Raw genomic sequence first — 17165 nt, 5'->3', positions numbered from 1 at the left:
CATCACTACATACAGACTCATGTCACTATATACCCACTCATACACACACCTCACCACGTACACACTCACCCACACAGGTCACCATGTACACACTTACACCCACATCACCACATACACGCTCATGTCACTATGTAAACACTCATTCCTATGTCACCACGTGCACACTTACATCACCACATACTCATGTCACTATGTACACACTCATACACACAAGTCACCACGTGCACTCTCACCCACACAGGTCACCATGTGCACACTCACCCACGCATGTCACCACGCGCACACTCACCCACGCAGGTCACCACGTGCACACTCACATCACCACATACACTCATGTCACCATACACATGTCACCATGTGCACTCTCACACAAACGTCACCACGTACACACTCACATCAACATCACCACATACACACACGTCACCACATACACACACGTCACCACGTACACGGTTGCGCATATACGCAGTTTACACACACAGACGCACATGTACACATATCACCACATACATTTCACCACTTACACGGATGCACACATACACACTTCACCAAGAACATGCATGTACACATACACGTCATCACACATACAAACATACACGGGAATACACTGAATTGGGGAATTGAGACTGCATTTAATCACACAGAATGAGACAGAGTAAATTCCACTCCTATTTCTGCCTACCTGACAGATCTTTGTACCCCAATAGCTCCCCTTGAGCTGAGTTTCAACCATGCATCCTCCCAAACAACTAAGAAGCAGAGACACGTTACCATAAGCCTCCTTGATTGCCTGCAGCTATTAACACTTCTGCAGGCAATCAAGGAGGCACATGGTGTTATTGGGGCAGCCGGCGCCTCCTCAGCGGTGCTGCACTGTCTGCTTCCTGCTCTCCAATTGGTGAGGGAGCACACTGAGCAGGAAGAATGCAGTACAGCCTCTAGAGATGGCTTCTCCACCAATCAGAGAGCTGGAAGGACATTGCAGCGTCTGTTCCAATCAGCATGATGCTGCTTGTCTAGAAGCGCATATAAAAGGTACAGTGCAGCTTTTAAAGTAATGTGTGACTGAACGGCCCAAAGCTGCAGCTAGGAGACCAGCCCAGGGGGCAATTGCCCCTCTGCCTCCTGGCGCAGCCCGCCCCTGTCCTCACCCCTTTAGACAAGTTAGCCATTATTCGCCCCGACTTATTTCCGAAGCTATAGAAATATACTTCTGATTTAGATAAGTGGAACTTTACCCTTAAATCAGCATATTGATTAAATTCTGTTTGCTTTTGTTTCCAGTGGTTTTTATTTGAGAGATGGGTCGAACAAAAATTTGGTATAGGCTTGCCTTAATTCATTAGAGAGTTCATTATATTTTTGAACCCCTTAGTGACACAGCCAATTTGCAGCTTAATGGCCAGGCCAATTTTTACAATTCTGACCACTGTCAATTTATGAGGTTATAACTCTGGAACGTTTTATCGGATCCTGCTGATTCTGAGATTTTTTTTTTCTGACATATTGTACTTCAAGTTAGTCATAAAATTTCTTCGATATGACTTGAGTTTATGAAAAAACGGAAATATGTTGAAAATTTTTTAAATTTCGCCATTTTTAAAATTTTAATTTTTATGCCCTTAAATCAGAGAGACATGTCACAAAAAATTCTTAATAAATAACATTTCCCACATGTCTACTTTACATCAGCACAATTTTGGAAACAACATTTTTTTGTTAGGGAGTAGTGATGAGTGAATATACTCGTTACTCGAGATTTCTCGAGCACGCTCGGGGGTCCTCCGAGTATTTTTTAGTGCTCGGAGTTTTAGTTTTTAGCGCCGCAGCTGAATGATTTACATCTGTTAGCCAGCATAAGTACATGTGGGGGTTGCCTAGTTGCTATGGAATCCGCACATGTAATCAAGCTGGCTAAGAGATGTAAATCATTCAGCTGCGGCAAGAAAAACTAAATCTCGGAGCGCTAAAAAATACTCGGAGGACCCCAGAGCATGCTCTAGAAATCTCGAGTAACAAGTATATTCGCTCATCACTATTAAGGAGTTATAAGGGTTAAAAGTTGACCAGCAATTTCTCATTTTTACAACACCATTTTTTCTTAGGGATTATTAGGGACCACATCACATTTGAAGTCACTTTAAGGGGTGTACATGACAGAAAATACATAAAAGTGACACCATTTTTAAAAAACTGCACCCCTCAAGGTGCTCAAAACCACATTCAAGAAGTTAATTAACCCTTTACGTGCTTCACAAGAACTGAAGCAATGTGGAAGGAAAAAATGAACATTTACTTTTTTTTCACAAACATTTTATTTCAGAACCAGTTTTTTTAATTTTCATAAATGTAAAAAAGAGAAAATGAACCACAAAATTTGTTGTGCAATTTCTCCTGAATATGCCGATACCCCATATGTGGGAGTAAACCACTATTTTGGCGCACGGCAGAACTCAAAAGGGAAGATTGTTTGACTTTTTCAAAGCAGAATTGGCTGGAATTGAGATCGGACACCATGTCGCGTTTGTAGAGACCCTGATGTGCCTAAACAGTAGAAACCCCCCACAAGTGACATCATTTTGGAAACTAGACCCCCCAAGGAACTTATCTAGATGTGTTGTGAGAACTTTGAACAGCCAAATGTTTCACTAAAGATTATAACGCAGAGCTTTGAAAAAGTAAATAAAACTTTGCCATAAAAATCATGGTCATGATTAAGGGAGCCTAGTCTCCAGAAACGCGTTGAGATTCTTACACATATGGTTCATGCTGACTTCTGTATCCTCTATGTCCAAAGTTTGTGAATAAAGAAAACTCTTTTTTACGGATTTGGTGAAGCTGGACATTCTCTTCTTTTTTGGACTTTATACGCCTGGACACAGCGGGTCCGTGCTCCCGAAGATTGGTTTATGCATCACGGGTGAGCTAGCTTATATTTCTTTGTTCAATTTCACCTGAGTACGCTGGTCCCCCGTATGTGGGGGTAGACCACTGTTTGGGCGCACAACAGAGCTCGGAAGCGAAGAAGTACCGTTTGACTTTTTCAATGCCGAATTGAGATAAGACGCCATGTCGTGTTTGGAGAGCCCCTGATGTGCCTAAAAAGTGGAAACCCCCCAATTCTAACTCCAACACTAACCCCAAAATTCCCCTAACTCTAATCCCAACCCTAACCATAACCCCAACACACGCCTAACCATAACCCTAACCACAAACCTAACCCTAATCCCAGACCTTACCATAATCCCAACTGCAAACGTAATCCTAACCCTAGCCCCAACCCTAACCGTAACTTTAGCCCCAACCCTAACCTTAACCCCAACTTTAGCCCCAACTCTAACCATAACTTTAGCCCCAACTCTAACCCTAACTTTAGCCCAACCCTAAATTTAGCCCCAACCCTAACTCTAACCCTAACTTTAGCCCCAACCCTAACTTTAGACCCAACCCTAACTTTAGACCCAACCGTAACCCTAACTTTAGCCCCAACCCTAACTTTAGCCCAACTTACTTTAGCTTAACTCTAACCCTAATGGAAATAAATATATATTTTTTATTTCAATATTTTTCCTATCTAAGCCGATGATAAAGAGGGGTTCATTTACTATTTTTTTATTTTGATCACTGTGATAGGATCACAGAGTGATTAAAATGAACTAATAGGAAAAAATCTGCTATTGTTGTCAGGTGACGGACGGCAGATCTCGGCGGGTGCACTGCGCATGCGCCTGCCATTTTCTTACCAGAAGAAGACGCCAGCGGCCGTGGGGGGAAGCAGGAGGACCCAGAGACACTGATAAGTATCTGGGGGAGATCAAGGGACTCCATTTCTCTCTCCTCTGTTGTGCGATCACATTGCAGGAGAGAGAAATTAAATCGCAAATCAGACTTTTTTTTTGTAGTCTCTGTTATATGGTTAATAACGGCGATCGCAACCCCAGAGTCGGTAAATACCAACCCGAATCATGTTCTCTGGGGTCTCGGCTACCCCCAGCAGCCGAGACCCCGGGGAAAATCTGACTCTGGGGGGGCGCTACACACTTTTTCCACAGCGCCGTTAATTAACGGCGCTGTGGTTAAAGTACCCTTAACTACCGCCATTAAAAGACATATTAGGGGTCATTAAGGGGTTATAGACCTTTCTTTTATGAGTGAATGTATATGCTAAAATTTTCCCCCGGAGTACCGCTTTAGCTGATTTCCACAACAACATAGGATCATCTCGGTGTGCCGAATTATCTGACATAAAATCCTGCCACCACAGTTTGAGAGAGGAAACAAAGGAATCATCTCTGCAGAAATAACTTGGGAATCTCTACAGAAAGTCCGAACCCCTAGGGAAAACCCATGACAACTCTATAATTATTGGTGCGTGGTCTGAAATGGCAATGTTATCAGTATTTACCTTTATTAGTTTGGCCAACAGGGAGGGACTAAGAGGTAATTTATCCACGACCAAAAGTCATTAGAGTGTGAAAAATGGGTATATTCTCTATTATTAGTGTAATAGCGTGCAGGGTAGAGTATGTCACCACGGATCAGACAGACCAACTGTTGAGGGGGATTTATTAACAGGAGTAAGATTCTCCTCACAGGGAGAAAACAGAGGGGGTTAATAGAGAAAAAGCAAACAGTATAACAATACACAACAAGCTAACTAAAGCTATGAAACAGTTAAGCGGAATAGAAATGGTTAACGAGTGTTCTTGTAACTTATCAGTCCAGCCAGGTCCTGACTGAAGGGTCCTTTTTCCAGAGTGGGTGCCGTCACCAACAGCACTTGAAGATTCTGAAGCCTCTTCTCTGTCTCTTGGGAACTGGAAACTCTGGGGTTAAATCTTTGCAGCCTTTTCTCAGAGTGAAACTGGAAGCAGGAAGCAGAACAACCACACTGCTGCACTTCTCTGTATGTTAAGCTGGCAGTCTCTCTGCAGTAGCTATGCTACACACACACTGGGCAGTTTACTTGTCATACTCAGGGAGTCTTGGCTTGTCACTGCGGTCACCGGGGCTGTGCGCTCAGGTCACTGTCTCTGCACTGTCATTGGAAAAGTCTTCTCTGATTACGGAGGCTTCCGAGTCCACACTCTCACATCCGGCCTTCACTACGGCTGGTATCTCAGCCTCAGTGCCCTCACGAGGAGCACTCTCTCTCTCTCTCGGGGAGTGCAGCGCTGCAGCCTGCTTTCTCTCTGGCGCACTGTCCCCTCTCTCGCGCGCTCTGCTCTCCCGCTCTTTTCTGACCACGCCCCTCTCTCTTCCTCTCTGCCCTCAGCAGTCACATGGTCCCCTCAGTCCAGGGCAGAAAGTCCTCCCCCCCAACAACCCAGCTGTACAACTAAGTGGTTCCAGGTAAGTAGCAGGGAAAGTAACCTCCTTTGGGCTCATCTTCCTCTTCACCCCCTTACACTAGGGTTAAGAGATCTCCATGAATCAAACAACTGACAAATAGATAATAATGGCTGGAGCACCTTATCATGGGTAGTTATTTGTTGAATAGTACCTGCGACACTTTACCGGTCTTCAGGGACTGAAACTACCGAATTGAAATCCACACCCACTATTTTATTAGAGTTGTGTTCAAGCAGGAGTATAGTTTCCAGTTGTTTAAAAAAAGATTTGTTCCCCACACTAGGGGCATAAATATTGTAAATAGAGAAGACCCCACTAGGCGTGGATATTGTTAGGTGGATCAGTCTACCTTCACTATCCGATTGCTGGTTAATGATATGGTGTGTGAAGTGTTTATTGATTATGATTAAGACCCCAGCCGTCCTGTCCACTGAAGAAGAGCCGTAAACCTTGCCCACACACAGCTTCTTCATCCTGAAGAAATCTGACTCCAGAAGATGTGTTTCCTGTAAGAAGGCTATGTCAGGTTTTAGGCGTTTTAAATGTCTGAGGATTTTCATGTGTTTTTGAGGAGATCTCAAACCTTTAACATTCCATGACACAATAATCCTACTTGGGACCAAAATGGATGATCAGCACTAATAAGATAATTACAAACTGAAGATGGCATATAGTCAGATCAGAAAACAAAAAAAAATGCTTCTCAACAATGTATAACAGACCTAAACCAAAGGTATCAAACAAAACAAAACCAGATAATTGCCCTAGCAGGAGTAAGGACTTTTTGTTCCAAACTCGCTAGGAAAAGAACTTTCTACTTGATTTCACTTCTGCCCGACCAAGTGTATGAAACTTATAAATAGCCCCCTATGTAAGATTTTCTATTCCGCATGTCACTCTCCATGTTCCTACTCCCACTTCCTTCTCACCTCTCTATCTTTTCTAACCCTCCCAAGAGGAGGTTAATTACATCAGTTCTGTGATAAAGATAATAAAAATCCTGAAAGAGAAAGCGATAAAGGCAAATAACATAAATTATGGCTGTTTAGCATTCCTTGACTTATATCTGTTAGGGTACCGTCACACTAAGCGACGCTGCAGTGATACCGACAACAATGTCGATCGCTGCAGCGTCGCTGGAGAGCTGTCACACAGACAGCTCTCCAGCGACCAACGATCCCGAGGTCCCCGGTAACCAGGGTAAACATCGGGTTACTAAGCGCAGGGCCGCGCTTAGTAACCCGATGTTTACCATGGTTACCAGCGTAAACGTTAAAAAAACAAAGACTACATACTTACCTTCAGCTGTCTGTCCTCCGGCGCTCTGCTTTCCTCTGCACTGTCAGCGCCGGTCAGCCGGAAAGCAGAGCGGTGACATCACCGCTGTGCTTTCTGGCTGGCCGGCGCTGACACAGGATGCAGGAGGAGTGCAGAGAAGCAGAGCGCCGGGGACAGACAGCTGAAGGTAAGTATGTAGTGTTTGTTTTTTTAACGTTTACGCTGGTAACCATGGTAAACATCGGGCCACACTCGTGGCCCTGTGTCTGGGGGCGCTCCATCTATCTTGCCGGAAAATATCTATATCTGGATGTACGGCATACACCGCAAGGAACAAGCAGGTTGGCAGCCTACATATCAGTCAGCAATTAGTTATATTACTACTCCTAGCGTGGTATTTCACATTTAATTACTGCACACATTCACGTTTTTCAGGTCGTACTCCTGCAGTCAGAGATAGTGTTATCTAAATCACCCAAGCGCAGTATCAGTTATTAGTATATTCATCTGTGGATCATATTTGACACAGAACTTTCCTTTGTTCCCTATATCAAATCACTCACTCATGTTACCTGCATCTTAAAAACATCTCTAGAATCCGATCCTTGCTCAACTTTGAAACTACAAAAACTCTTATTTAATCTTGTCTGGACTACTGCAACTCTCTACTGATCGGTCTCCCTCTAACCACACTTTCTCCTTTCCAATCCTTCTGGAATGCGACAGTCAGGGGTACAACGATGCCTCCATTTTGTGTCAGTCATTGCACTGGTTACCCATCTACCACAGAGTACAATAAAAACTTATCCACTACCCTATCTGTGTTCTCCTTTCTGCAACTGTTCTAAGACTAACATTCTCCATTTTCTGAACCTCCCACTTCTATTTCCAAGACGTCTCTTGTGCTGTGCCAGTTTTTTTGGAATGTACTACCTCGGATGATCCAATTAATACCTAGCACCCACATTTTTAAGCGTGTTTTAAAACACATCTCTTTAGCCACCTATCACCTCACTTCACTAATCTAACTCTCCCATGTTCCCCATTTCTAATTTTTCCTGTTCCGTCCCTGATATTCATCTGTCTCTGCATCCTCCGTGCACCAATAACACTTGGTAACTGAACTTAGACAGATCCTGGTTGCTGACCAGATCCTGCAGCTTTATATGAAAACCCCTATTTATTACATTGATGGCTGCACCGTACATGATGGCACGTCCTACGCAGGGGAGGGCACAGACAGCTTGGGGCCCCTGTGCAGGAAATGTGTCTGGGCCCCCCTCCTTTTAAAGCGACACAAAGCTACACATATATATAGCCACACACACATACATGCAAAAAATGCATAGTGTCCTTTATTATGTATATTGCCATCCCTTATTATACAGTGCCCTCTCTTATGTACAGCACCGTCCCTTGCATATTGGATTTTATAGAGCGCTGTTCTTTATTACATACTGTCCTGTCTTGTTAGCTGTATAATGCAATGATGGCTGATGGAGCATGGGAAAGCTTCTTTTCTAAAGAAGGAGCTGATGGACTGGTAGTCTGGTCACTGGCTACTCCATCAGCAGTCATTTTATATCTAATAAGAGAGGGGACTATGTAATAAAAGAGGGCGCTGTGAATAACAAAAATAATAAGAATACTCTATGTAAGAGACAGCACTGTACATAACAGAGGAAGCTATATAATAAGGGAGAGCATCATATATAACTAGAGGATGGTACGCCACCCCCACTATTGTCCAATCACGACATCCATCATTTCCTCCTTCCCCATCACCACAATTATTGCCCTTTCCACGACCCCCATCATTGCCTTCTCCCCTATCCCCCGTATCATTGCCCTCTCCGTCAACCCAATCATTAATATTAATAATAATTTTATTTATATAGCACCAACATATTCCGCAGCGCTTTACAAATTATAGAGAAGACTTGTACAGACAATAGACATTACAGCAGAACAGAAATCACAGTTCAAAATAGATACCAAGAGGAATGAGGGCCCTGCTCGCAAGCTTACAAACTATGAGGAAAAGGGGAGACACGAGAGGTGGATGGTAACAATTGCTTTAGTTAGTCGGACCAGCCATAGTGTAAGGCTCAGGTAAAGCTGCATGAACCAGTTAACTGCCTACAGTGGGGCAAAAAAGTATTTAGTCAGTCAGCAATAGTGCAAGTTCCACCACTTAAAAAGATGAGAGGCGTCTGTAATTTACATCATAGGTAGACCTCAACTATGGGAGACAAACTGAGAAAAAAAAATCCAGAAAATCACATTGTCTGTTTTTTTATCATTTTTTTTGCATATTATGGTGGAAAATAAGTATTTGGTCAGAAACAAACAATCAAGATTTCTGGCTCTCACAGACCTGTAACTTCTTCTTTAAGAGTCTCCTCTTTCCTCCACTCATTACCTGTAGTAATGGCACCTGTTTAAACTTGTTATCAGTATAAAAAGACACCTGTGCACACCCTCAAACAGTCTGACTCCAAACTCCACTATGGTGAAGACCAAAGAGCTGTTAAAGGACACCAGAAACAAAATTGTAGCCCTGCACCAGGCTGGGAAGACTGAATCTGCAATAGCCAACCAGCTTGGAGTGAAGAAATCAACAGTGGGAGCAATAATTAGAAAATGGAAGACATACAAGACCACTGATAATCTCCCTCGATCTGGGGCTCCACGCAAAATCCCACCCCGTGGGGTCAGAATGATCACAAGAACGGTGAGCAAAAATCCCAGAACCACGCGGGGGGACCTAGTGAATGAATTGCAGAGAGCTGGGACCAATGTAACAAGGCCTACCATAAGTAACACACTACGCCACGATAGACTCAGATCCTGCAGTGCCAGACGTGTCCCACTGCTTAAGCCAGTACATGTCCGGGCCCGTCTGAAGTTTGCTAGAGAGCATTTGGATGATCCAGAGGAGTTTTGGGAGAATGTCCTATGGTCTGATGAAACCTAACTGGAACTGTTTGGTAGAAACACAACTTGTCGTGTTTGGAGGAAAAAGAATACTGAGTTGCATCCATCAAACACCATACCTACTGTAAAGCATGGTGGTGGAAACATCATGCTTTGGGGCTGTTTCTCTGCAAAGGGGCCAGGACGACTGATCCGGGTACATGAAAGAATGAATGGGGCCATGTATCGTGAGATTTTGAGTGCAAACCTTCCATCAGCAAGGGCATTGAAGATGAAACGTGGCTGGGTCTTTCAACATGACAATGATCCAAAGCACACCGCCAGGGCAACGAAGGAGTGGCTTCGTAAGAAGCATTTCAAGGTCCTGGAGTGGCCTAGCCAGTCTCCAGATCTCAACCCTATAGAAAACCTTTGGAGGGAGTTGAAAGTCCGTGTTGCCAAGCGAAAAGCCAAAAACATCACTGCTCTAGAGGAGATCTGCATGGAGGAATGGGCCAACATACCAACAACAGTGTGTGGCAACCTTGTGAAGACTTACAGAAAACGTTTGACCTCTGTCATTGCCAACAAAGGATATATTACAAAGTATTGAGATGAAATTTTGTTTCTGACCAAATACTTATTTTCCACCATAATATGCAAATAAAATGTTAAAAAAACAGACAATGTGATTTTCTGGATTTTTTTTTCTCAGTTTGTCTCCCATAGTTGAGGTCTACCTATGATGTAAATTACAGACGCCTCTCATCTTTTTAAGTGGTGGAACTTGCACTATTGCTGACTGACTAAATACTTTTTTGCCCCACTGTAAGTATGTAGCATAAAGACACAAAAAGAGCACAGCGAGGTCAAAAAATACTCTGTTGTAAAGAAGTCACAGTTGACCTCACTGTGCTCTTTTTGTGTCTTTAAGTTTCTTGGTGGTGTGAACAGGTTTCTACAGACATGTTCACTGTGCAAGTAGCCCATATGTTTTTTGGTTCTAAGTATGTAGCAGTACAGACACAGAGGGCTATTAACTGCATAAAGTGTATGAGAACATGATGCGAGGAACCCAATTATATATATATATATATATATATATATATATTTTTTTTTAATGGGCCATACAGGGATAGTTAGGTTGATGCGTTGAGGCGGTAGGCCAATCTGAACAAATGAGCTTTTAGGGCACACTTAAAACTGGGGATTGGGGATTAATCATATTAACCTAGGTAGTGCATTCCAAAGAATCGGCGCAGCACCTGTAAAGTCTTGGAGACGGGAGTGGGAGGTTCTGATTATTGAGGATGCTAACCTGAGGTCATTAGCGGAGCGGAGGGCATGGGTAGGGTGGTAGACTGAGACCAGAGAGGAGATGTAGGGTGGTGCTGAGCCATGGAGTGCATTGTGGATGAAGGTAGTAGTTTTGTACTGGATTCTTGAGTGGATGGGTAACCAGTATAATGACTGGCACAAGGTAGAGGCATCGGTGTAACTGTTGGTGAGGAATATGATCCTGGGTGCAGCATTCAGCACAGATTGGAGAGGGGAGAGTTTGGTAAGAGGGAGGCCGATTAGTAGAGAGTTACAATAGTCCAGACGAGAATGAATAAGTGAAACAGTAAGAGTTTATGCAGAGTCGAAAGTAAGAAAAGGGCGAATTCTAGAAATGTTTTTGAGATGCAGATAAGAAGAGCGATCATTGCCTTCTGCCCCATCATTGCCCTCTCCATCAACCCAATAATTGCCTTCTGCCCAATCACCCCCATCATTTCCCTCTCTGTCAACCCAATAATTGCCTTCTGCCCAATCACCCCCATCATTTCCCTCTCTGTCAACCCAATCATTGCCTTCTGCCCCATCATTGCCTTCTCTGACAACCCAATCATTGCCTTCTGCCCCATCATTGCCTTCTCTGACAACCCAATCATTGCCTTCTGCCCCATCATTGCCCTCTCCGTCAACCCAATCATTGCCTTCTGCCCCATCATTGCTCTCTCCGTCAACCCAATCTTTACCTTCAGCTGCATCACTCCCATCCTTGCCCTCTCCCCCACCTACACACACATAGACACAGTACCATTCACCTCTCTGCACACACACCTCACCTCTGCACACGGTATCCTGAAGCTGCACCATCGCCGGCAACTTCCTGTCTCGCACAGCCGCGGCGCTGAATGATGTCATTCAGCCGCTGCTGTGTGAGACACGAAGCGTGGGCAGGAAGCAGGACGGATTCATTCCCTGCAGCTCTGCTGCCATTTTCTCTTGCAGGCAGCGGAACTGCAGGGATTGCTCCCTGCCCGCTGCACATGAGGGCAATCTGGCCAGGGGCCCCCTGGAGCCTCAGGGCCGGATAAACTGGCCAGATTGCCCTCATTATTAGCCACCCTGCAGGGGCCCCCTGGAGCTTCCAGGCCCTGGTGCAGCCGCACTGGTTGAACAGGTGGTATGTCGGCCCATGGTCTTACGTATTGTGTCCCCCTTTTTCCTCAGACTGTAGCTTGTGAGCAGCAGGACCCTCACTGTAACTGCTGAACTATGCGTTACTCTGTATTGACTTTGCTGTCTGTACACGTCCCCCCTTATTTGTACAGCGCTGTGGAATATGTTGGCGCCATAGAAATAACATTATTATTATCACAGCCAGCACAGCAGAGTCCTGCAGACACTGAGGCCCTGATCATGTGACCCCTGACTCCTCCCCTCCTGCGACCTCATCACAGGTCCTGTGTGCACAGAACAGCCATATATGTGGTGTGCGGCTCTGCAGGTGAAGGTAGGTGCTGGAGATTCCCCATTACTGGGCGCAGGGGACATTGACCCCCTCAGTGCTGCTATATAACTTACTGATGGAGGTTTCTTCTTTCTCTGGAGCCAGAGCTTCTGTTCTCTCCATAGACCAGTGGTCCCCAACCTTTCTGACCTAGAGAGCCACATTCCGCTCTGTGAGAGCGTCACGAGCCACATATTGCTCCCTCACCCTCACAGTAGTGGCAACCAGAGCCCCCATTGCGGGTATAGTGATAACCAAAGCTTTTCCACAGAAATCACCCCAAAGCAGTATAACAAGATCCAGCGGTCATTCAGTATTCTCCCATCCAGGCATACTGTCACATTTAGCTTCAGGCACCTTATCCGACAGGTGCTATCATCCTGTCTCCAACGTCCCATACTTAAATTATCTCTAAAACCAATATATGTGCATCAGATTAGCTCTTCTGTTCAGGGCTACACACAAAATTAATCATTTTTAGATTTTCTCCTCATATCTGTTTGCTAGACCTGCAGCTAATGCACCAAGCTGGCAGAGAGCCGCGAGCCACAATTCATGGTACTGCGAGCCACATGTGGCTCCCGAGCTACAGGTTGGGGACCCCTGCCATAGACGATGAATAGAGAGAAGCGCACTCGTCTCCTGGGGAAACCTCTCTGCGGTCCTATATATATATGACATGTGTGTTGCGGTTTCTTCACGTGACATTTATAACGGTGGCTGTTATTATTAATGACTCCTGTAACCCCCATCATGTCCGCTCCCCGGGACCCTCCCAGTGTCATCACTCTGTGTTTCTGCAGGTCTCCTCCATATTCCTGGGGTCCCTGTGACCTGAGCGGCTCCTGTAGTGATAATCTTCTCCACTACTCCCCGTGACAGCAGATTCTGGGGGACGGACATAAAGTGCATGGTGTTCAGTCTGCGCTCCATCTTTATGGCACATATCCCGCTCTCAGCATCTTCACAATCCTCGACTTCTGGTATCGGTGATGGAGCTGCCTTCATATGATATTACATGTTCAAATCCATATTGTCACTCCGGTGACTCGATTAGGTGGTAAGTGCCGCCGTACTTACCCAGAACACCGCTTTGCTGCCCCCCAGTCGCGGGCTGTCTCACTGAGCTGCCTCTTGTAGCCTTCCAACCCTGATGTATTCTCCTGAGGCTGGTAAGTCTCCACTTTGGTGTAGGGAGGCACAGCCACTTTCTTCAGGTATTTAGCTCCATCTTGTACTGCACAGGTGAGATCCTCTGACCTATTCCCAAGCAGCAGGGTGTTTATTAGGCAGGTTCCTCCCCCTCACTCCTCACATAATCTAAGATCCTAGTTCAGTTTTTGTCTAGATTCCTGTAAGGTGCTGTCTTGCTTTGTCTCTCCTGTTTTCTGACCCAACTTGCCTGCCCGTTTATCCTGACCTCTCTGCTCCTAACCTCAGCTACATATATGGAACCAATGCTGCGTGCCCTAACTTTGTCTTGTCTGATCTGGTCTTTGGCTCTGTCCACCTATGCCCCATACCCATGTTTCTGACCCTTCGGTCAGACGCTGCAGACCCGGGCACTCTCTAGAATGGTTCTGGCAGCCAAGCCTATCTTCACCATCAGAAACTCCAGTTAATACATGGTAGTCACTTAGTTATGCCCCTCCAAAATCTACACATTATATTTTCACATATGTTTACCCCTATTTTTGTCCAGTAATTGTATTTTTACATGAGACTCTTTATGATGTTACATCAGCATTTTCTCCCATTCAGGTCCCTACAATATCGGATCCTCTCAGTGGTAATCTTCTATATAAAAGAATTCTCCTGAGTGACCCTACAAGGATGGATAGGGACAGGGACAAGATGGCGGAGAGGATATTACACCTCACCCTAGAGATCCTCTTCCGGCTTACTGGAGAGGTGAGAGATTCTGATGACGTCACATTACATCATTCTTATCTATGGGAATAACAAATGGACAGAACTGGAGAGGTGAGGACTCTGGAAATGTCTGTAGTGAGGTTTATTAATGTGTCTCTCCATAACCAGGATTACACAGTAGTGAAGAAGACCTCTAGTGAGCGCTGTCAGGACCCTGTGTCTGAGGGATGGGGAAGACCCATGAGCCCAATCACGGGGCCTCCTCCTCACCCCCTGATACATGAGGACATCAATGACCAGAAGATCCTAGAACTCATCTACAAGATGATTGAGCTGCTGACTGGAGAGGTGACACTGCTGGGAATGCTGGGACATTATACAGTAACGCTATGGAGGGATCGGGGTGATGACGGTATCATTGTATGTGTCAGGTTCCTATAAGGTGTCAGGATGTCACCGTCTATTTCTCCATGGAGGAGTGGGAGTATTTAGAAGGACACAAAGATCTGTACGAGGACGTCATGATGGAGGTTCCCCAGCCCCTCACATCGCCAGGTAATAGACAGGACTAAATACACACGGCCTATAATTATCTGTATGAAAAGAATTAATTCAGTCCTTGTATGTGTTTCCTACAGTTCCATTAAATGAGAAGACAACACTAGAGCGATGTCCCTGTCCTCCTCTTCCACAGGATTTTAAACAAGAAGATCCCAATGTTCCTCAGGATCACCAGGTAGATGGAGAGAAGGTGTCATTAGATCTCCTCTATGATGTGTAGAAGGCTGTGAGGGTCTTGTGTTCAGTCTTGTTTTATCCACCAGTATTATACTCTGAATTGCCAATTTATGAGAGACATCGGTTCTTTCATAATTATAGTTTCCATATATTAAAATTAGATCAATGACCGCAGAGTGCCATAGAAAAAGAAGTGATAAGTTTTCAGTGTGACTCCAAATTGGAATGAAAAACGAGTGATTTCTGTGGCTTTGAATGAGGTAGAGTCATCAGTGCTAGGGTCAGCCCCAGTATTTCAGAACCTGCCAACTTTGTGGGTTTTTACGTGCTGGGGTATCAGGAGTATACAAAGGAAAAACTTTAATTGAAAGTGGATCGTGTGGATGTAAACAACTCATCTAAAAAGATATCAAGAACTGTTCTTAAGGACACATGGTACACAATTAATGCAAATTAAAATTGAACCAAAAAAAAAAAATAGGAAATTCGAGTGAACTGATCATTTCAGTCTGGTAAAGATGGAGTAATGGTGCTCGGAATTTTTTTGCGCACATACTGTTTCCTCTGATACTTGTGTATGGATGTTTGTAAACTGGAGCTTACCTAAGCATTGTTGATGACCAAGTTCGTCTCTTCGTGTCAGCTGTTTACCCTGTGGTAGAAGAGGGCAATGCCCCATGCTACAAGGTTTTGTAAAAAAAAGTGTCCTGGCTTCATTGGCCAGAATTTCCACAAGTGTAATCAGCAACAACAAATTGCTGAGATTCTGATGGCCATCAAGGTTTAATTCTCTACTAGATGGGTGTCGCTAGTAAAGTAGCTGTTCAGTGTATGTTTTATACTTGGTGGAGATGACAGAATAGAGCTGAGCATAGACATTAGATGTTGTCTGGAGGTTCTCACAATTTTCTGATTATGGAGCCTGCTGATTAGAATTAAGAGCCAACAGGTTGGATTTACACAGGAGACCTACAAATGTGTGATAACTACTGCTGTCATTTGTGGCTTTCTTGTGAATTTACAATCTTTTCTAGTCGTTCACACAACTTTTCCATCTGTCTGTGACTATTATATTTTTTTCAGGGTAAAGATCTGACCCATAGTAATACTACAGAGACATATGTGAGGGGTGATGAGCGGTGTAAAAAGGAGATTTCTACAGATGACTGCACAAGTGAGTAGTAACAAGTAATGCAGAGAAGTCACAGATTTTATTAATCCAGAGGCTGATACAATTACACAAGTGGTATCCCTCGTTTAATGACAGAAAAACCCACATTGATCACAGAAATAACTTGAATCTGACAAAAGTAATAATAAATAAAATGAAAATGAACAAATGAAAGTCAGACATTGCTTTTCAGCCATTCTTCCACAGAATTTAAAAAAAAAAAACTTATGAAATAGGCCTGGACAGAAATGATGGTACCCTTAACTTAGTATTTTATTGCACAACCTTTTGAGGCAATCCCTTCAATCAAACGATTCCTGTAACTGTCAATGAGACTTCTGCACCTCTCAACAGGTATTTTGGCCCACTCCTCAAGGGCCAACTGCTCAAGTTGCCTTGTGTTTGTAGGTTGCCTTTTTCAGACGGCATGTTTCAGCTCTTTCCAAAGATGCTCAATAGGATTTAGGTCAGGGCTCTTAGAAGGCCACTTCAGAATAGTCCAATGTTTTCCTCTTAGCCATTCTTGGGTGTTTTTTGCTGTGTGTTTTGGGTCATTATCCTGTTGCAAGACCCATGACCTGCGACCAAGACCAAGCTTTCGGACACTGGGCAGCAAAGTTCTCTCTAGAATCCCTTGATAGTCTTGAGATTTCATTGTACCTTGCACAGATTCTAGACACGCTGTGCCAGATGCAGCAAAGCAGCCCCAGAACATAACAGAGCCTCATCCATGTTTCACAGTAGGGACAGTGTTCTTTTCTTGATATGCTTCATTTTTCCATCTGTGAACATAGAGCTGCTCCTCAACCTCAGATCTCTAATAAAACATAAAACAAGCCGGCCACTCTCTTTCTCCCACCTGCTCTCCCTGTCTCTGCTTCTCACTGCTGGCAACATACAACATATCTCCCAATCCTGGACCCCCACAGCCCATACCTCCCATTACTACCCCCTCCTACCGCTACCTATCTAATATTAACTACCGCAGTCTTTACAACCTAAAACCCGTGCCCCTGACGCCCACCCCCTGCTCCCACTCTCTGGAGCACTCCGGAATGC

The 17165-nt window shown here is 44.5% G+C and overlaps 1 protein-coding gene across 2 annotated transcripts in view; it reads left to right on the top strand.

The window, feature by feature from the left end:
* The first annotated feature begins 13129 nt into the window (after window positions 1–13129).
* LOC138667013 (gastrula zinc finger protein XlCGF26.1-like) overlaps window positions 13130–17165 on the top strand; it is a 38607-nt gene continuing 34571 nt past the window's right edge. The window contains exons 1-6 of one of the 2 annotated variants that reach the window (XM_069755244.1): window positions 13130–13308; window positions 14087–14236; window positions 14366–14545; window positions 14629–14752; window positions 14836–14933; window positions 16019–16109. In XM_069755244.1, the coding sequence (XP_069611345.1) occupies window positions 14159–14236; window positions 14366–14545; window positions 14629–14752; window positions 14836–14933; window positions 16019–16109 (571 nt within the window). In that variant the 5' untranslated portion in view covers window positions 13130–13308; window positions 14087–14158. Of the gene's footprint in view, window positions 13386–14086; window positions 14237–14365; window positions 14546–14628; window positions 14753–14835; window positions 14934–16018; window positions 16110–17165 lie in introns of both variants that reach the window. The other variant, XM_069755243.1, reaches the window with a different exon arrangement.

This window comes from Ranitomeya imitator, chromosome 2 (genome assembly GCF_032444005.1).
Source record: "Ranitomeya imitator isolate aRanImi1 chromosome 2, aRanImi1.pri, whole genome shotgun sequence".
NCBI classification, from domain to species: domain Eukaryota; kingdom Metazoa; phylum Chordata; class Amphibia; order Anura; family Dendrobatidae; genus Ranitomeya; species Ranitomeya imitator.
Note: the sequence above shows the minus strand (reverse complement) of the source record. Positions and strands in the feature narration are given on the sequence as shown.